The sequence below is a fragment of the Cervus elaphus genome, chromosome 12 (genome assembly GCF_910594005.1).
Source record: "Cervus elaphus chromosome 12, mCerEla1.1, whole genome shotgun sequence".
In the NCBI taxonomy this organism is placed as follows: Eukaryota; Metazoa; Chordata; class Mammalia; order Artiodactyla; family Cervidae; genus Cervus; species Cervus elaphus.
In genome coordinates, this window is record NC_057826.1 from 96,142,909 (window position 1) to 96,166,836 (window position 23,928).

The 23,928-nt window shown below is 39.4% G+C and overlaps 1 protein-coding gene across 4 annotated transcripts in view; it reads right to left on the reverse strand.

The window, feature by feature from the left end:
- Window positions 1-23,928, reverse strand: part of KCNN2 (potassium calcium-activated channel subfamily N member 2) — a 477,213-nt gene that overhangs the window by 20,085 nt on the left and 433,200 nt on the right. For all 4 annotated transcript variants that reach the window (XM_043920758.1, XM_043920759.1, XM_043920760.1 and 1 more), the window contains one exon: window positions 19,318-19,459. In XM_043920758.1, coding sequence (XP_043776693.1) covers window positions 19,318-19,459 — 142 coding nt within the window. The remainder of the gene's footprint in view (window positions 1-19,317; window positions 19,460-23,928) is intronic.

Here is a 23,928-nt window from a genome sequence, read left to right on the forward strand (position 1 = left end):
CTTCATAATTCATACTTATGTTTTATTATGTAATTAATTATAGAATCACTTTATTTGAATTAATAAGTGTAATTTAGCCATTCAACTACTAACCAAAGAAGGAATTTTTTATCTTACTGAATGAGTTGTTGCAAACAGGGACAAGATTGAGGAGAGGAAAAGAAAATACAGTTTTCTATTGCCACAATCTGATAATTACAAATATACAGAGATGGTCTTACTAACAGGGTAATGCTGTTTAAATACAGTATTTCCAGAGGGTTTAAGTATCTCCTTCCACCAAGCTCTATGGAGATATTAGTATCCTCAGAAATGAAGTGATACTGATCATATGATCAGAGAGAGAGGTCAGAGGGTATTAGACCTACCTGGTTTAACCTTTTGATTTGAGACATGAGGCGATTAAGGCAGAGTAAGTGATTATTCAATTACGGACTCTGACTACCATTGGTATATTTTCCACCCTTTACCCCAACTCATAATACCTTTATCCATATGTAAGATCACATATATTCTTATTTGTGATCACTTCCATATCCATGACACAATATAGAGCACTGTATTTTTAAGCAAAACTTCAGTTTATTATAAACTCTTAAAGTATGAATATTTAAAAACTGAGCACTATGGTTAGTTACCAATATAAGGCAAAACATTATTCTTATTGCTTGAGTGGTACAACTTTTAAGCCAAGTTATCTTAAACTTGATAGTGACTAGAATCTTTTAAAGTGCTCCGTGTGATTCCTACAGAGTCACTGCTTTAAGTGAAGGAGGATATGGAGGGAAAATGGCAAACTACATCAACTACTCTCTATTTTAAACACAAGATAAAGGTTTTTACTTGAGTTATTTCACTTACTTATGAAGACTTTCAGAAGTGAGAAACAAGAAGCATAAAGGCAGAGGGTAGAGAGGACAGGGTCGGAAATGTCCGAGCTGTGTTGTTACTATGCTGATATTTTGGGCTGTGGGTAAAAGTGAAGTCTCTCAGTCATGTCCCACTCTTCTCAACCCCATGGACTGTAGCCCGCCACACTCCTCTGTCCATGGGATTCTCCAGGAGAGAATACCGCAGAGGGTTGCCATTTCCTTCTCCAGGGAATCTTCCCAATCCAAGGATCAAACCCAGGTCTCCCACACTGCAGGCAGATGTCGTAAAGGGCCCTAAGCTTTAACTCTCTCAGTATTAACTCTCTCCTCAGCTCACATGGGCCATGTGTATACAATGAAATAGTGATTTTAGAGCTGGGTACTAATGAAGGAAAAGAATGGCCTTTTGAAGTATCTAAACCTGCTTTGTTGCCACAAAATCTAAATAAGTTATAGTAAGAGAGGTTAGCCTGAATCAATGGAAGGAAGCAGTCACCACTCAGGCTACCCACGGCATGAGAACATTCGCTTGACAAGTACAGGATCACCTGTTGCATGTCTGTTCCCAGGCACTCCTCAATCAGGAGCAATGAGAAAGTCAAGAGTAGCAATGGCTTTTTCATAAACAGCGAATATAAAAACAGGAAGGGTTTCGACCACTAGAGAGATAGCTGTAAGTGGCAGTTGGCACTATATGCTGAATATTGTTCTCCGGTGGCAGGAGGCCACTGGTGCGATTCTTCTGGAAAGAAATCAAAATCCCAACAGGAGTGGAAAATCACTGGTATCAAGAGCATTTGGAAGTTGATTTTTATTTGTGTTTATTCTTGAGCTCTGCGTTTTCCTGCTGCTGGCCCATTTCTTGCTGAGTGTTCTCTAGCTCACCAAAAGTTTTGTGTATTACAATTAGTACGTCTGTTGCAAAGCACAGAAGCAACTGAATCTGACAGTTAAGTAATTAGTGAAACTATTGCTTATATCCCTCACTCCATAATCACACTTGTACCCTTTTAATTATACCCCAAAAGCCACTTAGAAATCTTTTTTTTCCAAAGTCCTTAGCTCATGTAAGTCTTATACCTTCCAGGTTCTTAATAAATCACAAGATGTTTTGGTATGTATAGAATCAGGTTTCAAAAAAGTAACTTTTACAATTATGCAAACTGAAGCTGGCTCATCCCCGAAAGTTTTCTAGGTTCAAAGTAAGTTCCTGCTAGCACATTAATGATTACAGTAATTTAAGAAATGATGTGATATTATTGTGCAGTCAGTATCTACTTCCTGAGCCTTTCTGTTTCATCAAGTGAATAAGAATGAATGTAAATATGCTTTTACAACATTTTCTCCAAATCTTGCCATGATCACAATGGATATAGAAACAGTTGGGACTAACATATGTTACTCTCTGAAATTAAAATCCCTGCATGCCTTTAACGAGATGAGTCATAGTTCTTTCACCAAAGTCAGAAAATGTATCCTGGTTACTTTTCTTCCATTTCATTTGTGCTATTAAGAAAAAACTAAGCAAGTAACTAACCTGCCACTTCAAGATACTCAGAAAACCAATATGTGTGTGTGTGTGCGTGTGTGCGCACGTGTATAAGTATTAACGCTTATTATGCTAGATTAAAGTGAACAGACAAAAGACAATCAGAAAACATAAGCTATAGTTGAATCCCAACATCTGGAGAGTCTTAGATGCTGCCAAATTAAAATGAAGTCTCTGCACAGGAAAGGAAACCACAAAAAAAGATAACCCAAAGAATAGGAGAAGATACTTGTAAGTGACACAACCAAAAAGGGTTTAAACTCCAAAATATACAAAGAGCTCATACAACTCAGTAACAAAAAAACAACCCAATTGGAAAATGGGCAGAAGACCTAAATAGACATTTCTCTAAAGAAGACATATAGATAGCTAACTGGCACATGAAAAGATGCTCAACATCATTAATTATTAGAGAAATGCAACTCAAAATTACAAGCTATCACCTCACACCAGTCAAAATGGCCATCATCAAAAAGTCTACAAATAATAAATGCTGGAGAGACTGTGGAGAAAAGAGAACCCTCCTATGCTGATGGTGGGAATGTAATTTGGTACAGCCATTATGGAAAATAGTATGGAGGTTTCTCAGAAAACTAAAAACAGAGCTACCACATGATCCAGCAATTCCACTCCTGAGTATGTATCCAGGCAAAACTATAATTTGAAAAGATATATGCACCTCTATTTTCATAGCAGTACTATTCACAATAGCTAGGCCATGAGAGCAACCTAAGTGACCATCAACAGATGAATGGATAAAGAAAATGTGGTATATACACACAATGGAAAACTACTCAGCTATAAAGAGAATGAAGTAATGCATTTGCAGCAACATGGATGGACCTAGAGGTTATTATAATAAGGGGAGTTAGAAACAGAAAGACAAATACCATATGATACCATTTATATGTGAAATCTAAAATACGGCACCAATGAACCTCTCTAGAAAGCAGAGAGAGACTCACAGACAAAGAGAACAGACCTGTGGTTGCCAAGGGAGGGGTGGGAAGGGAGAAGGATGGACTGGGAATTTGGGGTTAGTACACTCAAACTGTTATATATACCATGGATAAACAACAAGGTCCTGAGGTATAGCATAGGGTGCTGTATGCAATCTCCTGGGATAAACCGTAATGGAAAAGAGTGTAAGAAAGAATACACATATGTATGTACATAACTGAGTCATTTTTCTGTACAGCAGAAATTAACACAATGTTGTAGATTATTCATGTTATAAATACAGCAAAAAATAAAGTGTGGTGCCTTTCTCTGCTTTATTCTTTTCTAATATAGCACACACATTGAAAGCCATGTCAATCCCTAGAATGTAAGAGAAGTTCAAGTAGCTCATTTCCCCAAGATCATTTATCACATAGTTCAAAAAATTCAGAGATATGACATATTTTTACGTTAGATCACTAGTGATGTTCATCCTACAAATATACTTCTAAAAATCATGTTGAAGCACCACTTTGGGATCAAGCTTTAATAACTTAATATATCAGTCGATGGAAATGGAAATTCCTTTAACAATTGGGTTGCTTTTTTGTTATTGAGTTGTATGAGCTCTTTGTATAAGTGGACCCATGCAATTCAAATCCATGTTGTTCAAGAATGAACTGTATTGTTGATAGGGGCGTAGAGGTCAGTTAAAATGTCCTCGTCCTAAGGAAGCAGGGAGAAGGTATGTGTGTGCTTTTAGAGTTCAATGGTAGAGCCTGGGTTTAGAAACCCAACTCTCCTTTCGTGATTTGCTTGCTCAGCTCCTCCTGTTGCTTCAGTGACTGGAAAGAAGGAAGTGGTGCATAAACCTGGTCATCAACAATGAGTCATCTCTGAGTTTAAATCTCCTTATTAGCAATGGTGCCAATGTGAGCACATGTATTTCAGAGACAGGAAGGGCAGCTCTGCCAACTCAAAGTGCTGATAATTTAGAAAATTTAGGTGGAATTGTAGAGACAAAGAGTTGAATACAAGAGGGTTACAACAACTTTCACTTAAAAGCAGCTGCCTTATTTCTCAAGAAATTTTCTTGGGGAGAAGTGAAGATCTGCTGAGGGCAATGGTGGAGAATTCAGCCTTACGGCCTAAAAGGCCTATCATCTCTTCTAACTGTTGGGCACAAAATAGAAACTATAGTGAGAATTTAAGGACACATTCTTTTCAATGGGCCTTTATTTGATGAGATTCAATGAACACACATTTTCAGAATGGGAAAGACAACGAAGGACAGAAACAGTATGGACCTAACAGAAACAGAGAGATTAAGAAGAGGTGATAAGAATATACAGAAGAACTGTACATAAAAGGTCTAATGACCCAGATAACCACAAGGGTGTGGTCACTTAACTAGAGCCAGACACCCAGGAGTGTGAAGTCAAGCGGATCTTAGGAAACACTGCTGCTAATAAAGCTAATGGAGGTGATGGAATTCCAGTTAAGCTATTTCAGATCCTAAAAGATGATGCTGTTAAATGCTGCGCTCAGTATCCCAGTAAATTTGGGAAACTCATCAGTGGCCACAGGACTGGAAAAGGACAATTTTCATTCAATCCCAAAAAAGGGCAATGCCAAACAATGTTCAAACTACCGCACAATTGCACTCATTTAACATGCTAGCAAGATAATGGTCAAAATCCTTCAAGCTAGGCTTCAACACTGTGTGAACCAAGAACTTCTAGATGTACAAGCTGGATTTAGAAAAGTTAGAGGAACCAGAGATCAAACTGCTAACATCCACTGGATCATAGAAAAAGCAAGTTCCAGAAAAACATCTACTTCTACTTCACTGACTATGCTGAAGCCTTTCACTTGTGGACCACAACAAACTGTGGAAAATTCTGAAAAGGAGATGGGAATACCAAACCACCTTACCTGCCACCTGAGAAACCTGTATACAGGAATCAACAAAACTAGACATGGAACAATGGACTGGTTCCAAATTTGGAAAGGAATATATCAAGTCTATATACTATCACTTTGCTTTTTTAAACTTATATGCAGAGTACATCATGTGAAATGCCACGCTGGATGAAGCAGAAGCTGGAATCAAGATTTCTGGGAGAAATATCAATAACCTCACATATGCAGATGACACCACCCTTATGGCAGAAAGTGAAGAGGAATTAAAGAGCCTCTTGATGAAGGTGAAAGAGAAGAGTGAAAATGCTGGCTTAAAACTCAACATTCAGAAAATGAAGATCATGGCATCCAGTCCTATCACTTCATGGCAAATAGATGGGGAAAAAATGGAAACAGTGACAGACTTTATTTTCTTGGACTCCAAAATCACTGTGGACGGTGACTGCAGCCATGAATTAAAACATGTTTTCTTCTTGGAAGAAAAGCTATGACCAACCTAGACAGCATATTATAAAGCAAAGACATCACTTTGCCAACAAAAGTCCATATAGTCAAAGCTATCGTTTTCTAGTAGTCATGTATGGATGTGAGAGTTGGACCATAAAGAAGGTTGAGTACTGAGGAATTGATGCTTTTGAACTGTGATGTTGGCGAAGACAATCTTGAGTGTCCCTTGGACTGCAAGGAGATCAAACCAGTCAATCCTAAAGGAAATCAACCCTAAATTCATTGGAAGAATTGTTGCTGAAGCTGAAGCTCCAATACTTCGGCCACCTGATGTGAAGAGCTGACTCATTGGAAAAGACCCTGATCCTGGGAAAGATTGAAGGCAGGAGAAGAGGGCGACAGACGATGAAATGGTTGGATGACATCACTGACTCAATGGACATGAGTTTGAGCAAATTCCCAGAGATGGTGAGACAGGGAAGTCCGATGTGCTGCACTTCATGGGGTAACAGAGAGTTGGACATGACTTACATACTGAACAACAACAGCAGAAAGAGCCAAAGGACAAAAAGTAAAGCAAAAACCTCTTCAAAATTATCAGTTGGTATTAAACACCTCATGTCAAATTGTATAAGACAGATAAAAGATTTTCTTTTTCCTTATTCACACATGCAAAATCAAGGAGTGGCTTTAGTCTAGTTTTTCAAGACTCCTACTTCTACTGGCAGGGGAAAAGTAATGCTTAAATGCAGACAGGAAATAGCAGGAATATAATCATACTTTAGGTTTAGCTTTCTTTAATACCAGTCATTCTCTTCATGTAAGTTCTGGCTAAGTTATGGTCCTTTTACAAATATCTTCTACTGAATTAACAGGGTAGTGTTCCTACCCTTCAGGATGAAAGCTACTGAACTCTGACAACTAACTGAGATGCTATGTGACCTTGCTAAGAGTTTTTGATATCTGGTAAATTTGATGATGACAGAATTATGAAGTGTCCTTAACCTAACGTGGTGTAAAAAATGATTAAATATTTTGCTCCTTGAATAAAACTTTAAAAATTAACTAGTATGATTTTTAAATGATTCTGAACTAGAAAATTTTATGCATTGCTTTTTTAAAATACAGAATTACCAATAGGATGGAAGAAGCTTAAATCACTCAAATCTGAAGTGACCTCACTTTTGTTGAGGAATCCATAGTGGACTCTGTTGAAATCTAATGCTCACTATCAATAGAGGACCTATTATTAGATAATAACCACTGTCTGAAGGAATGTGAAGATACTGTTCCATATTTTAAAATAACTTATGCCAAAAAATGCAGTCATTTACTCTAAATAGTTAAAGGGCCAATGAAGTTATCATAATTTTATGGAATTAGAGAAGCAAAAATTAAAAATGAATGACTTTCATTTTAATATAAGACAAGAGATACTCTTACCAATGAGGTTGTATTCTACTCTTGAAACAATCATATATACTCACAGGTAAGGAAAAATGACAGCTTTCAGCTTGTATTGCATCTTTAGGTACAGATATAAAATGGTAGATAGGGTAACTTTTTAAATGCTAAGCAAATCAACTGCTTTATAATAAAGTTGGAGAGAATTAGAAACTAGTTGGTATTAACAAAAAGAGGAGTTACCATGATCTAACAATGTTATTTGCCTACCTCTAATCAAAAGAATAAAGCCATTTAAACTTCATCCCAAAGTTTATCATGACATCCACAGCAATAAATCCTCAAGTCTTTAGTGCCTCCTCAGAAAGGGGAAGGTTAGGGGATTGGAATCAAGATGGTTAAGTAGTAGGACATGGAACACGTATTTTGCACAGATACATCAAGAATACATCTAGAAATAGAACAATTCTCACAGAACACCTACCGAACACTAGCAGACCTCAAACATCTGAAAGGACAAGAAAGACCTCTACAATAATCAAGTAGAAAAAAGAAAAATGAAGTGGAACAGGTTCTGTGCCTCTGGAAGGCAGTTCTGATGGTAAAGAGAGGTTCCCACATCCGGGGAAGTCCCCTCACTTCACTGCTGCTGCTGCTGCTGCTAAGTCGCTTTAGTCGTGTCCAACTCTGTGTGACCCCATAGACTGCAGCCCACCAGGCTCCCCCGTCCCTGGGATTCTCCAGGCAAGAACACTGGAGTGGGTTGCCATTTCCTTCTTTAATGCATGCATGCTAAGTCACTTCAGTTGTGTCCACTTCTGTGTGATCCCATAGACTGCAGCCCACCAGGCTCCTCTGTCCCTGGGATTCTCCAGGCAAGAGCACTGGAGTGGGTTGCCATTTCCTTCTCTAATGCATGCATGCATGCATGCTAAGTCGCTTCAGTTGTGTCCAACTCTTTGTGACCCCATGGAGCCCACCAGGCTCCTCTGTCCACGGGATTCTCCAGGCAAGAATACTGGAGTGGGTTGCCATTTCCTTCTCCATCATTTCACTGGCAGGGAGATTACTGGAACAGAAAAGAAACTTCAGAGGTTCTGAGGAGAGCACAACAGCTGGTTAGTGGCAGGACACAGGGAGGCCTATACACATAGTCTGTGCGACTGCCCCGAGCACCCCAGCCTGGGACACACGGGCTGGTACAGCTAGGGACTGGGGGCTGGAGGACGGGGTTTAGAAGACAGATCTGTGGGGAGGGCTGCTGTGGGTGGCGTGGAGCAGCCTGAGCGGGCTGGACTGTGGGGAGCAGCGACTAGGACTAGGGGTGTTCAGGGAAGAACCCTGGGCTGCCATAAAAGCGCAGTGCCATTGTCAAACGGCACACACAGGCAGGAACGGGGCTTCCACTGTGGCCTCTTTCCCCATCTCTGGCTGTCGCCTCCATGGACTCTTTGAGAGGCTCCCACCCAGGCAGGCCTGCACAGCCTGGCCCTTGCCCCGGCCCCTCCCATTTGGGCAGGCTCTTGTGCTCCAGCCACTGCCTCGGGGGTTCTGAGAGCAGATGCCAGTGGGTGTCCATGCGCAGAGGTGTGACTGAAATCTCAGCTGAGATCCAGGGGCTGTGCAGCTTAGGAAGCAGAGCTGAGATCCTTCCCCGCGGCTGCACAAACTGCAGATTTACAAGTCCACTGCCGGCTGTGTGAAGTCAGCATCCACGGAGCATGTGAACAAACAGCTTGTGCTGCCGTGGCTGGGCCACAAGTGCACATAGCAGTTGTGTGTTCTGTGGGTGTGCACAACAGGGGCTGGGTCAGGCCCGGGTGTGGGCTGCCTCAACAGCACCTGCAGCAGGCACAGGTGCTTGACTGCTACAGTCCTGGGATCTCACTCCAGCGGATCTGTGCTGGTGGCCTTGTGAAAAACGAAGTGTGAAAGGCACTGGGGCTGACTGGCAGCATCCCATGGTTATGTTGGGGCCAAAAGCAGCGCCAACCACACTGTCCATTGTAAGCCCACAAAATGGGTAAAAAGTGACACAACAGAGTATACTCACAGGTGACCGGGCCCAGTAGAAAAATACTCAGCGGCTTCTCTCCTAGTGGGAGCATGCCAATCCCACCTACCTCACAGTGCATAGCAGAAACACAGCTCAGAAATGGAGCTGGGGGCTTCTGCTCCAATAATTAGGGAGCAGACCCTGCCCTGGAGAGGGCAGTGATAACCAAAGAGCAAAGAGAAGGCCCCACTCAATACCCAGTGCAACATCAGTCACACCTCCCATCAAGGGGATGATGGCCAGCAGACACTGAGGGAAAAGGTGACAGGGATCCAGACTACGAATGGCCCTCACACCAAAAAGATTAAACCCATGCAAGCTACACAGGAGCAGTCCCACATAAAAGTAGCCCTCAAGGACCACAATAGAGAATTGTTTCTCCTAAACTCATGTGCCTGCATGCTCAGTTGTGTCCAACTCTTTGCGACCAACCTCATGGACTACAGCACACCAGGCTCCTCTGTCCATAGCATTTTCCAGGCAAGAATACTGGAGTAGGTTGCCAGCAAAGAAATATAAGTAAAATGAAGAAACTGAAAAACCACTTCCAACTAAAAAAACTGAGAGAATTCTCCTGAAAGAACAAACAATGAAAGCGATCTATTCAATCCAATAGTCACAGAATTCAATAAGGAGACAATGAGAATATTGAAGGAATTAAGAAAAGCTATCAACAGAAATGAAGATTACTATAAAAAGGAATTAGAAACTATAAGGAAGAGCCAAGAGAAATTAGAGAATTCATGTGAAGAGACAAGAGCTGAACTAAAGACAATGAAAAGCAGAATTAATAATGCAGAAGAATGAATAAGTGATATAGATAATAGAATAATTGAAATCACCCAATCAAGAGAACAGACAGAAACACAAATTTTAAAAAAAATATGAAAGCAACATAAGCAACCTATGGGATAATATAAAGAATGCCAATCTATGCATAATAGGGATCTCAGAAAGAAAAGAAAGAGAAGAAAGTACTGCAAATATATTTAAAGAAATTATGGCTGGAAACTTCTGAAATCTAAAGCAGGAAACAGATATCCAGATACAGGAAGCACAGAGGGTCCTGAACAATATAAACCCAAACAGACCTACACCAAGACATATTATAATAAAAATGGCAGAATTTAAGGATACATAGGACACACATCAATGAGCAGATCTTTGTGACAAAAATCAACAAGGCAACAGAGACCCTAAATGATACAACAGAACACCTAGACTTATTAGGGACATTGTAGCTAAAAGGAGAATATGCATCCTTTTCATGTGCACTTGGAACATGCTCTAGGATTGACCTCATTCTTGGGTACAAAACAAGCTTAAACAGAAATTATTTCAATCATCTGTTCTGACTGCAGTGGCATGAAACTAGATATCAGCCACAGAAAAAGAAATGAGAAAAAAACAAAAACAATTACTTGGTGACTAAACAACATGCTAGTAAAACAAAAACAAAATAACAATGGATCAGTGATGAAATCAAAGAAAAAATTAAAAAATATCTTGAGGCAAATAACAACAAAAATACAACCATTCAAAACCTATGGCATGCAGCAAAAGCTATTCTTAGAGGAAAGTTCACACAAGCCTTCTTCAAGAAACAAGAAAAATATAAAATAAACAACCTAATCCACCACCTAAAAGAATTAGAAAAAGAACAAACAAAACCTACATTCAGCAGAAGGAAGGAGATAACAAAGATCAGAGAGGAGATAAATAAAATAGAGATTAAAAAAATAGAAAAAATATCAATAAAACCAAGAGTTTGTTCTTTGAAAGGATAATGAGAATTTACAAACCTCTGGCCAGGCTTACAGGGAAGACAGATGACCCAAATGAAATAAGAAATGAAAGAGGAGCAATAACAAGATACTGCAGAAAAAAGCAACAAGAGAATATTATGAAAAATTATAAACTGACAATCTTTAAGATTTGACAATCTCAAAGAAATGGACGACCTTTAAGAAACATATAGCCCACGGAAACTGAATCAAGAAGAAATAGATAACTTGAATGGACCAGTCACTAGAAATGAAATCAAATCAGTAATAAAAAAAAAAAAAAATCCCTAAGTGCAAAAGCCTATGACCAGAAGGCTTCACTGGAGAATTCTGCCAAGCATACAAAGAACTTACGCCAATACTTCTCAAACTCTTCGAAAAGACTGAAGTGGAAGAAACACTCCTGAAGACATTCTATGATACCACTGTCACCAAAGACAATACTACAGAAGAAAAACAAGCTAATATCTTTGGTGAATATAGACAGAAACATTCTCAACAAAATATTAGCAAACTGCATCCAAAAGCACATAAAAAAGGCCATAAACCACGACCAAGTTGGATTCATTCCAGGTTCACAAGGATGGTTCAACACATGCAAATTAATCAATGCGATACTCCACACCAACAAAAGGACAAAACCCATACGATCATCTCAACAGATGCAGAAAAAGCATTTGATAAAATTCAGCATTCATTTATGATAAAAATCCTGATGAAAATGTGTATAGAGTGAACATATCTCATCATAGTAAAAGCTGTTATGACAAACCATAGCCAATATAATACTCAAAGATGAAAGCCTTCTTACTAAAATCTAGAACAAGACAAGGATGCCTGCTCTCACCACTTCTCTTTAAAAAATATTGGCAGTCTTTAAGCACAGCAATCAGACAAAAAAAGAAAAAGAAAAGAAATAAAATGTGTTCAAATTTATAGAAAAGAGGTAAAATTGTCATTATATGCAGATGACATGGTAAAATCTATATAAAGAAAACCCTGAAGACTCCACTCAAAAATTACTAGAACTGATATACTAATTCAGCAACATAGCAGGATAAAAGATTGGAAAATGGTTGCATTTCTTTACACTAACAATGAAATATCAAAAAGGGAATGTAAGCAATCTCTCTTAAAATCACACCAAAAAAACCCCACAAAAACTTAGGAATCAATCTCACCAAAAAGGTGAAAGACTTACATGCTGAGAATTCAAAACATTAGTACAGAAAATGAAACATGAGTCAAAGAAATGGAAAGCTATCCCATGCTCTTGGATGGGAAGAATTAATATTTTTTAAATGGTCATATTACTGAGTCAATGTGATCCCTATTAAATATCAATGTGATATTTTCCACAGAAATAGAACAAATAATACTAAAATTTATATGGAACCACAAAAGACCCAGAATTTCCAAAGCAATCCTTAGGAAAAAGAACAAAGCTAGAGGCATAACCCTCTCAGACTTCAGACAATACTACAAGTCTACAGTAATCAAAATAGCATGCTATTGGCACAGAAACAGACATACAGATAAATGGAACAAAATAGAGAGCCTGGAAATAAACCCACACACCTATGCACAATTAATCTTCAACAAGCAGGCACGAACATACAATGAGGAAAAGACATTCTCTTTAGCAAGTGGTGCTGGGAAAGTTTGACAGTCGCATGTAAGTCAGTGACGTTAGAACACACTCTCACACCATACACAAAGATCAACTTAAAATGGCTTAAAAACCTAAACGTAAGACAAGACACCATAGAACTCCTAGAAGAGAATATATGCAAAACATCCTCCGACATAAACTGTACCAATGTTTTCTTAAGCCAGTGGCCCGAGGCAATGGAAATAAAAGCAAAAATAAACCAATGGGAGCTAATCAAACTTACAAGCTTTTGAAGAGCAAAGGAAATGAAGTGAAGAGAAAGTCGCTCAGTCGTGTCCGACTCTTGGCGACTCCATGGACTATACAGTCCATGGAATTCTCCAGGCCAGAATACTGGAGTGGGTAGCCTTTTCCTTCTCCAGGAGATCTTCCCAAACCAGGGTTCGAACCCAGGTCTTCTGCATTGCAGGCGGATTCTTTACCGGCTAAGCCACAAGCGAAGCCTATAGCAAAGGAAACTATAAACAAAACAGCCTACAGAGTCAGAGAAAATATTTGCAAATGACACAACTGACAAGGTCTTCATCTCCAAAATATACAAACAGCTAATACAACGTAATAACAAAAAAAAACAATCCAATTCAAAAATGGACACAAGAGCTAAAGAGACATTTCTTCAAAGAAGACATGCAGATGGTCATTAGGCACATGAAAAGATGCTCAACACTGCTAATTATTAGAGAAATGCAAACTAAAACTACAATGAGGTACCACCTCACACCAGTCAGAATGGCAATCACTAAAAAGTCTACAAATAGCAAATGCTGGAGAGGGTGTAGGGAAAAGGAACTCTCATACACTATTGCTGGGAGTGAGTTGGTTCAACCACTATGGAGTAGAACTGCCATATGACCTAGCAGTCCCACTCCTGGGCATATATATTTTCAAAACTATAATTTGAAAAGATACATGTATCCTTATGTACACAGCAGCAGTATCTGCAATAGCTAAGACATGGAAACGACCTAAATGTTCATCAACAGGATAAAGAAGGATAAAAACAGGATAAAGAAAGGATAAAGAAGATGTGGTCTATATAGACAATGGAGTACTACTCAGCCATAAAAAGAATGAAATAATGCCACCTGCAGCAACAAGGATCCTAGAGATTATCATACTAAGTGAAGTAAGACAGAAAGAGAAAGACAAGTATCATATAATATCACTTACATGTGAAATCTGAAATACTACTCAAGTCAACATATCTACAAAACAAAAACAGACTCACAGACATACAGAATACACTTGTGGCTACCAAAGAGGGTGGGATAGGGGAGGAAGGATTAGGAGTTTGGGATTAGCAGAGGCAAACTAGTATACATAGGAGGGATAAGCAATAAGGTCCTACTGTATAGCACAGGGAACTGTACTATATTGAATATCCTGTGACAAATTATAATAAGACAATATGATATGTGTGCATGTATAACTGAGTCACTTTGTTGTACAGAAGAAATTAACAAAACATTGTAAAACAACTACACTTCAGTAAAATTTTTTTTAAAAAGAGGAAGGATAGAAGAATAAGAAAAAAAGTAAATAATGACAACCTCAGTTGTTTTCTCTTGAAGGGTAATGAGGACTTTATCTATTAGGCAACTCTATAATCTTGTGTTTTTAAAATAAGACTCACGGAAAGGGAAGAGATCTTTGTTTCATCAGCTCTAATATTAGTTAGGCCTTGACTCATTTGATCTATCACAATGGAATTCTTGTTCAGGCATTTTAATACATAAAACCCCTTGTTTTAGTATTTTGATAATCTTTACATAGCATTGTAAACACAACCTAAAATTTATTTTAAAACTTTCCATGATTGTCTTGGATTTACAACTTACATTTCAGCCAAGGAGAAGTTATTTTTTGATAAGACCATTTGTTTCTTTCTTAGAAATATGGAAACTCTCTTCCCTCATGGTTTAACAATACATTTCTGCCAAGAACCATGGCAGAAATGAGCTTTATCTTAATGTCCTTGGCTCCCCAAGGTAATTCATGATATAAATTGTTATTTAAAATTTTTAAATTACAGTTTCATTTTGAGTTTTTAACCAATGAAATGTGAACATCTAAGATGATTCTATGAAATAATTCATTACTTTCATTAGCTTTATGAAGAAAACATGTACTGCTAATTTCTTTATGTCTACAGTTTTGAAATGTAGAAAGCTTTGCAGGTGCTAGCATTCAAATCAACTGTTCTTTACATGCTTCAAAGTGAAACAATCACACAAGGGTATTAATTCTATCAAAATTTCATAAACACATGAATGGGAAAATTGAAATATAAAGGAACATAAGGAGTCAGTGCTTCCGAGATGATGTGCAAGATGATGCAGGGCTGACCCTGCTCTCCCAGGGGTGCTGGGACTTGTGCATCTTTTTCAGAATTTATTAAAGGCCAGAGAAACACAGAGCAATGACTCATGAGAAACGTGACAATGTACAGTTTATCTAAACACGCATTGCAAAAGTGCAGGGGAGAACAGGCTGGAAGAAGAAAGAAAGGAAAATATATGAATAAAAGAGCCTGAAATTAAAAGCAAGTCATATCTGACTTAGGCAATTCCAATGCAACAAACTGGTATTTAAATTTCATGTGATCAAAGGCAAAAAAAAAAGATGTCTGACAAAATAAAAACACAGTGGAAACTAACTTTTTATACAGACTCTGAGAAAACCTCTTTTAGGAAACAAGATTTGTCAGCCACTCTCTGTACTAGTTTCTAGGTAACCTCAATACATAGGCTCCTGATCCCCAGGAAATCTACATGGGCTATAACCAACTTCCCAGAAACAGCCCCAGACCACTGCTTTGTGGCCTGGCTCTGTGTGAATTTGCTTGGCCAGTGGATAAAGACTACACAACTGTATACAGCTTTGCAAATAGACTAGTCAAAGAGCACTCAATTTTTCTATATGAAGTAAACAACTTCTCATCAAGTTAATTAAGAAATGTCTGTTCTTAAGAGGGAAATGGAATGGAGCTCCTCAGATTAAGGACAGAAGGACTAAAGTTTACAACATGAGTTCAGAGGGCAGCAGTGAAGACACTGTGAATTTCACTGCATGTAATACTTTTGTGTCCATATAGATTAAGTGGCTTAGAACATATTTTCTAAAAACAAAGTAAGATTACAAGTGAAACTTAAGCAAGGAAGTAGTTTAAGGGATGGAATAAAAGATTTGTGCTGTCAGATGAGACTTTGCAGGAGCTGTTCTTGAGATGTTAGGGACAGAGAAAAAAATCAAGGAAAGATAAAAGTATTACAAGAGCCAGGCAAGGTTAACCTCAAACTTGGCCCTGATCCATGGCAAATGAAGCGGTTTGTACAAACCCTGAGTCATACCTGATTCAAGAATAAAAGAGTGGATGTCTTGCCAAAAACCAATGCCAAAGAAGTTGTTTCTAAGAAGCATAAAGGGAAAAACTCTGCAATCACCAGTTGTGTGTGTATAAATAGCATCATTCATGTCCCTTGTGGGCTTGTTATGGGCCCTCCAAAAATACACCCATGCAAATTTTATTTCCCAAAGCATTATACTATATAATAAAATGCCATCTTTTGAGGAAAAAGAAAGGGATCCAAGAGTAATCATAAAGGACAGTACCAATTGTAATAAAAATTACTAAAATTCATAAAACTGTATTTTCTTTTACAAGCAAAGAATGCTAAATTATATTTTCCACAAATGGTCATCTTGTTACAACTGGTAACCTTAAAATGAGCCCCCAGATTTTATTTTCACAGCTAGCTGTTCAGTACTACCAAGTGGGAGAAGAATGTTCCTACTCAGTATATGTCACGGACACTCAGTCCTTCCAGCTAGTTCTAACTCTTTCAGCAATCTTCCTAAGCAGCTGCTATAAGGCTACACATTGCCCTGGCCACCCTTCAGAGGTCCTCACTTCGAGAGCCTGCTTCTCTTGTGCCAACCGGAGGGTGGACACAGTAGAGGCTTTGGGCAGAGATGCCTGGCTTGAGGCATTCTGGGAATTTCCTGCCTACGGAGCTGCCAGTGCTAGTTCACATCCTTCTGCAGGCAGAAACCAAACCAGCACCAGGATGATGCTCTTTGCTGTAACCCAGCTAAAAAAGCAGATAAGGAATGAGGAGAACCCAGGTCACTAAAACTGGAGCTTCTGGGGCAGACATTTCAAAGCTCACACCACACGGCAGTAAATCTTAGACAACTTAATAGCCTTCCATTCTCTTACATCTAAAGTAAATGTGACACACCAGTCCTGGCCGCATCATGGTGAGTAAGGGGCAAGGAACATGTCTGAGCCTCCTTGGTGTCCTAGCAGAGTGGCATGCCACGGCAGGCAGCAAACCTCACTCAAGAGCTCCATAAGGTCTGGCCTCCCACTCCCAGCCCTGTGTCTCTTTCCCAACTCACTCTGGACACTCTTGACCCAGCGGCCTTGTGCCCACATACCAAGTCTCTCCCCGGCTTCACTTTCTTCATACAAACCTTTTCTTCTCCCTGGAATACCCTTCCTCACCCACACGTTGCCTGGCTACCACCTTTTCCCATCTCAGTTTCAATGTCAACTTTCCAGGGATTTCTTTCTCTGAATAGATCCCATTCCTCTCCCTTAGTGCCCAGATCTGATCAGAAGTCTTAGTCCCTCACATACTTGTCACTAACGTAATTAACACTTGTGTGTTAATTATTTTTTAAAAAAAGGTGGTCAACTATAAGCTTCATGAAGGCAGGACAGAGACAGTTTGTCCTTTTTTTATGGTTTTATTTCTAGTTACTAGGTGAGCATTTTAATTGAGAGAATAAAAAAGAAATACTCATTAAAATGATAAACACTAATTATTTAATTGAAAAAGTGTTATTCTTCAACTGTTTGATACATTTCAAGATAGTTTTCATGGTCCACATTTTACAGATGAGGAAAGTACATTTCAGAGAAGAGGATTTCATTTAAGTTCACCTGGCAAGTTGGAAATGGCAGAATCCAGACTTAAAGAAATTCTTGACCTTGAAGCTGAAGCTCTAAGATCAAATTTGCTCATCAAATTAGTGCACAGCCCACAAAGAGCAAATCCAGCAGCACTCTCTCCTCAACGGAGCTTCATGATTGCAAATTAAGATGAAAACTGTTAACCCACATACCTACGGTCAATTAATCTTTGACAAAGGAGGTAAGAATATACACTAGGAAAACGTGTGTGCAGCAAGTGGTGTTGGGAAAGATGGACAGCCCCATGTAAATCAATTAAATTAGAACATGCCCTTATACCATACACAAAAATCAACACAAAATAGTTTAAAGACCTAAATAGAAGACATGACACCATAAAACTCCTAGAAGAGAAAATAGGCAAAACAGTCTCTGACATAAATCATACCAGTTTTCTCAGGGTAGTCTCTCAAGGCAGTAGAAATAAAAACAAAAACAAATGGGACCTAATCAAACTTACAAGCTTTTGCAGAACAAAGAAAACCATAAACAAAATGAAAAGATAACCTACAGCATGGAAGAAAATGTTTGCAAACAATGCTTCCAACAAGGGATTAATTTCCCAAAGTATACAAACAGCTTGTACAACTCAACAACAGAAAACAACCCAATTCAAAAATGGGCACAAGAGCTAAATAGACACTTCTCCAAAGACATACAGAAGGCCATTGGGCACATGAAAAGATGCTCAGCATCACTAATTATTAGAGAAATGCAAATCAAAACCACAATGAGGTAATTGCCTCACACCATTCAGAATGGCCATCATTAAACAGTCTACAAATAACAAATGCTGGAGAGTGTGTGAAGTCAAGGGAACCCTCCTACACTATTGGTGGGAGTGTAAATTGGTGCAGCCACTGTGGAAAACAGCATGGAGGTTCCTCAGAAAACTAAAACTAGAATTATCATATGATCCAGCAATCCCACTCTTGGGCATATATCCAGATGAACCTATAATTCAGAAAGAAACATGCACCCCTTTGCTCATACCAGCACTATCTACAATAGGTAAGACATGTAAGCAACACACACGTCCACTGGCAGATGAATGGATCAAGAAGATGTGGTATATACACGATGAAATACTACTCAGCCACGAAAAGGAATGAAATAATGCCATTTGCAGCAACATGGGTGAAACTAGAGATTATCACACTAAGTCAGAAAGAGAAAGACAAATACCATCGGGTATCACTTATAAGTGGAATCTAAAACAAGACACAAATGAACCTATCTATGAAACAGAACCACGGGCATAGAGAAGAGGCTTGTGGTGGCCCAGGGGGATGGGTTTGGGAGAGGGGTAGAGAGGGAGGCTGGGGTTAGAAGATGTAAGCTTATACAGAGTGAATGAACCACAAAGTCCTACTGCACAGCACAGAGAACTATATTCAATATCCGATGATAAACCATAATGGAAAAGAATGTTAAAAAAGAATACACATACACATGTATAACTGGATCACTTTGCTGCATATATAATCACAACATTATATAACAACTATATTTCATTTAAATTAAAAAAGGATGAAAACTGTTGACGTTCTCTTCCAACAGAAAATTGATTTATGTATGCTGCCTTTCTGCCGCTGGGAAATCAAATATTTTACCATGACTTATACACATAGATGGAATGGACTAAGTACCATTGAGTATTTATAAAAGAGATGGACAGTGAAAAGACACTTACCATAATTCCAGTGAGCAAACAGACTCCTTTCCCACAGTATGTGTTAGGTACCATGTCACCATAACCAATGGAGAGAAAAGTTATTGATATCAACCACATTGCTCCAAGGAAGTTGCTAGTAACATCCTGTTGATCATGGTACCTGAAAAATAGCAAACAAAGCCAGTCCTTTATAATTAATCTAGAGGAGGGCCGCCAAGGGCAGTTTGACTCAATCCAGTGAATTTACTAAGTAGCTTCTACAAAATGCTCTATTGAGAGGTTTTCACAGCTCACTATTATAAGTAAAATTGGGGTTCTATGTAAGCAATGTGAAAGACATTAGGATTTCTTCAACTTTAAAAATAATTTGAAAGGGAAGCTGCAAAATATGAAAATAGCTTTTATCACTGGTGTTATCTGACTAATGCACATTTATCTGAGTCCTGTTCTTGTTTTGCTCACAAAAATTTCCTCCTTCCTTAGTGTCCACTGATGTGCCCAATGTGTAGGATGATATGTGGTTGCCCAACCTCCTTCTGCGCCTCTGTATCAGGAGGAGCCATGGTGTCCCCTTCGCTACCTGTTTCCCTAGGGGGCCAATTTCGACCCTTCAAAATCAACTCAGTCAGGAGCCTCTTCTGTCTGTTTTTCTCCCAGCCCCTCCCGGGGGCTCCCTCAATATCCTGTGTTTTCCTTCACCGCAGGACTAGACTGTAATTGTCCTGTACTAGTGGTCCTCCTTGAAGATGGGAAAAATATCTTTGATTGCACAGTCCACACCTAGAACTAGAGCTTAATGTAACTCATTGCCTCCCGAGTTACACACATAAAAGAGTTTGTAGTCAAAAGAAGGAGAGGTATGCAGTTTATCCTGGTTATCCTAGAAGGTGCCAAGTCTTTCTAATGAGGAGGGTTTTTATCTCAGAAAGAGATACCCTACAATGTCTGGCTTGAATTACCAGTGTTGAGCAGTAACTCGGCTGCTCGTGGGCACTGCTATCCATCAAGCATACAAGCGTGAGGCCATGCCAGCTGTCACCCGGGAGGAACTTGCCCTGGATGTGTGCCCTGCACAGTCGTGGGCAGGGTGGCCCTCACCCAGGGGAGCAGTCACGGGCATTCCTTACTCCTCACTCTACTTGTGTTAAGGACCACTCTTTCTTTCCAGCTCTCAGAAACCACTGGGAACAGCTTTCCCTTCCTTGTTTCTTGGTCTCCGAAGCATGCTGATAACCCCCGAGCTTGCATTCACTCAGTTCTGCCTTTCAGCTCAACCATCTGTCTGTGTAGCCAGAGCTGTGGAGGCAAGAAGGCTGTCCTGTGACCTGAGACCCCGGATTGATCCCATACACAACCTACATTGTGCCATTACGTCCTCTGAGATTTGTTTTTTTCTGTTCTTTTTCTCACGCCAAGGCTTCTGCCATAACCCAAAGTGTGGGAAGGTTAGAGAGGATAAGCTTTCCCCTGTAGTGCTATCCCTCTGATAGTGCAGACAGTGGCTCTTATCTCTGTCTTTGGACACAGAAGGGCCTATGCTTATCACTTTTACACTCTTTTGTTTGCTTCCAAACAAGAGAGAAGCTACGAAATGGTATTTCCTGCTACACTGGTCTGGGAAAGAGAAATCCCTGGCTGGAGTGAGTAGAAACCCAGAGCAAGGAGGCGTGATGGCATCGCCATATCTTCTGCAAGAAAAGGGAAGGGCAGGTATGCCCCAGCCAGCCCTTGCTGAGCAGCATCCGGCGAGTCTCTGGCGGCAGGAGGACAGCAGCCTCACCATTCTGCTCCAGGAAGTCCCGTCTTCCCAGGATGGCTGAGTGGAGAGGCTGTCTCTGCCAAAAGGGAGGTCAAGATAATGTCTTCATATTATGTAGATAGATAGACAGACAGATAGACACATGTGCTCAGTCATGCCTGACACTTTGCGACCTTATGGACTGTAGTCCACTAGGCTCCCCTGTCCATGGGATTTCTCAGGCAAGAATACTGGAGTGGGTTGCCATTTCCTTTTCCAGCGGATCTTCCTGACCCAGGGATCGAACCCACGTCTCCTGCATCTCCTGCACTGCAGGCAGATTCTTTACCTTTTGAGCCACCAGGAAGCCTTACTCCTCATATTACTCAATCACTAAAAAAATAAATGAAATAATGCCATTTGCAGTGACATGGGTGGGCCTAGAGACTGTCATACTAAGTAAAGTAAGTCGGATAGAGAAACACAAATATCATATGATATTGCTTATAGGTGGAATCTAAAAAAAAATGAAACAAATGCACTTATTTACAAAACAGAAACAGACACAAAAAACAAACTCATGGTTATGAAAGGGGGGGAGGGGTAATTTAGGAGTTTGGGATTAACAGACACATACTACCATAAGTAAAATTGATAAATAACAAGGCCTACCATAAGTAACACTGATAAAGAACATACATAGTAGGGAACTATGATAATCTATAACAGGAAAGAATCTGAAAAAAAAAAAAACATGTATGTATAACTTTGGTGTACACTTGAAACTAATACAACGCTATAAGTCAACTATATTTCAATTTTTTTTTTAAGATGTATTCCTAACTTTCAAGGAAGATAGATGAGTGTACTTCCTCTGAGAAACTCTGATAAATAACACGCTCATAAAAGCAGGGTGGTGTGATAGATACGTTTGAGAGTTCAGCTATGCGTGAGCTACCAGGCTCTGTGGGCCACTTGGGGAGCCCGCCATGCCTGTGTGATGGGGGTGCCATGGGAGAATGTGGTTTCTATTTCAAAAAAGAAGCAAGCTTTGGATTATAATCCACTCACAATATCGAGGCTCTCTATGAACAGTCCTCATCAAGCAATTGCCTGAAACAGAGAATACATTACCTCGGCACGAGTGTGGGCAAGAGAGGGGAGGCAAAAGCTTCACGTCCTATTCAATTTTCAACTGTGACACAAAGTTTTTTTCCTAACAAAGCACGATTTACATAAAGATCCAAAACGTTTAAGAGCTGATGGCCCTGATTCCCTGAGGCAGATGAAATATTTGTTGAGCCCTCACTATGTGTTCAGCTCCTAACTTGCATTTTCTCGTTTTACAATCTTTGGCTGAAACAGCTATGGTCTTCACCCATTATCAACAAAGCGTTCTCAGTCTAGCCACTAAGAAAACGTGACCATGTCTGAGTGATATCCTCAAGTTACTGCTACCTCATGAGTGACTAGAACATACCTGCCTACTTGCCGAGCACAAGCTGCTCCTTTGGTAGAGCAACTACAAAGAGGAAGTTTGAGATTTCATACTATAAGCAAAGGTCGTTAAGGGGCCTTCACTGCTGGGGTGCGTGGGTCCGTCTCCTCAGCTTGGGCAACGGTGTGAAAACCTCTGTCAGCTCTTCTTCCTGAAGCACTTTGAACTGGTTTTCAAAGTTTGGAGCACTCAATGACTTTGAGAGTTACAATGAAAAGCATGCCCTGACTCTCAGTTAGTTGCCTACGTTTAATAAATACACAAGCTTAAAATTTCTCCCATCCTCATTCAATTCTTCACCATTCTCAAGTATTATGCCATTATATCATTTAGTCAGTATTAGTTATATGCTATGCAATTCTATTGGGTAAGACACTGTATTGCTATACTGAAGGGTCTAATTAGAAACAGACAACTTTCTAGGAGTTGGCATTTAAAGGGCTTGGGGTTCAATGATAAATTACCTTTTTTTTCTTATTAAATAATTAACCTGCCTGAAAGATAACTTAGAATGGAAAAATAATATTTCATACTAATGTTTATGTTACATTTCAGACATACTTAGTTATGACTAGTCAAGAAGAGGCAGGTAATTAGGGACCATATTAGCTACTATTAGAATACTCAAGGTTTCTTTCTTGGAAATTCATAAACAAATATTAAGACGTATCAACAGGATGACATTGCTTAGAACACTTCCAGGTTTTGAATTAATGCAGAGTGACACCACTGTGAATGATTAATATATACAATTTAAATAGTTAAATATTTTCAAAACATCTCCTACAGTTTTTCACTTCACAAACTTACTTAGATAATTCCAACCTTCTCCACAAGAAGAACTATTCGGGGAAAGACCTGAAAAAATGACTTATGGGGCAAATTTCAAATTCTAATCAATATGAAAGCTTATTTAATTAAGACATATTAAAGAAGATTAAAATTAGTGTAAGGAACTTCTGATGATCTCAGACTTTTAAAATAAGGGCTCTAGGGTTTAGGGAGAAGACTTCTTGAACTGTTTTACAGAACTGCATGCTGCAAAGAGTTAAAGCTTGTGAGATTAGCTTTAAGGTTTTAAAAGAAGAAAATGTTTCTTTTCTTGGTTTCCATTCATTTCTTCATTCACTCTTGGCTGTGGATCTATCACTATTTCTGAAATCACAAATATGGCAGCTTTCTATTACATTTGCTTAAATTCCCCAGGGCGATCTTTCCAAGGGCATTACTGAGTTTTTCCCTCTGAACGAGATGGTCTCTACCCGGAACTCCTGCCGCCCCATAGCCCCTTTCCATAAGGAGCTCTGGCCATGGTAACGGTGGGCAGTTATGCCATCCCCTCCCCCAGCTCTTTCTCTCCAGGTACATTTCCTTCTGCCTAACAAAACCCTCC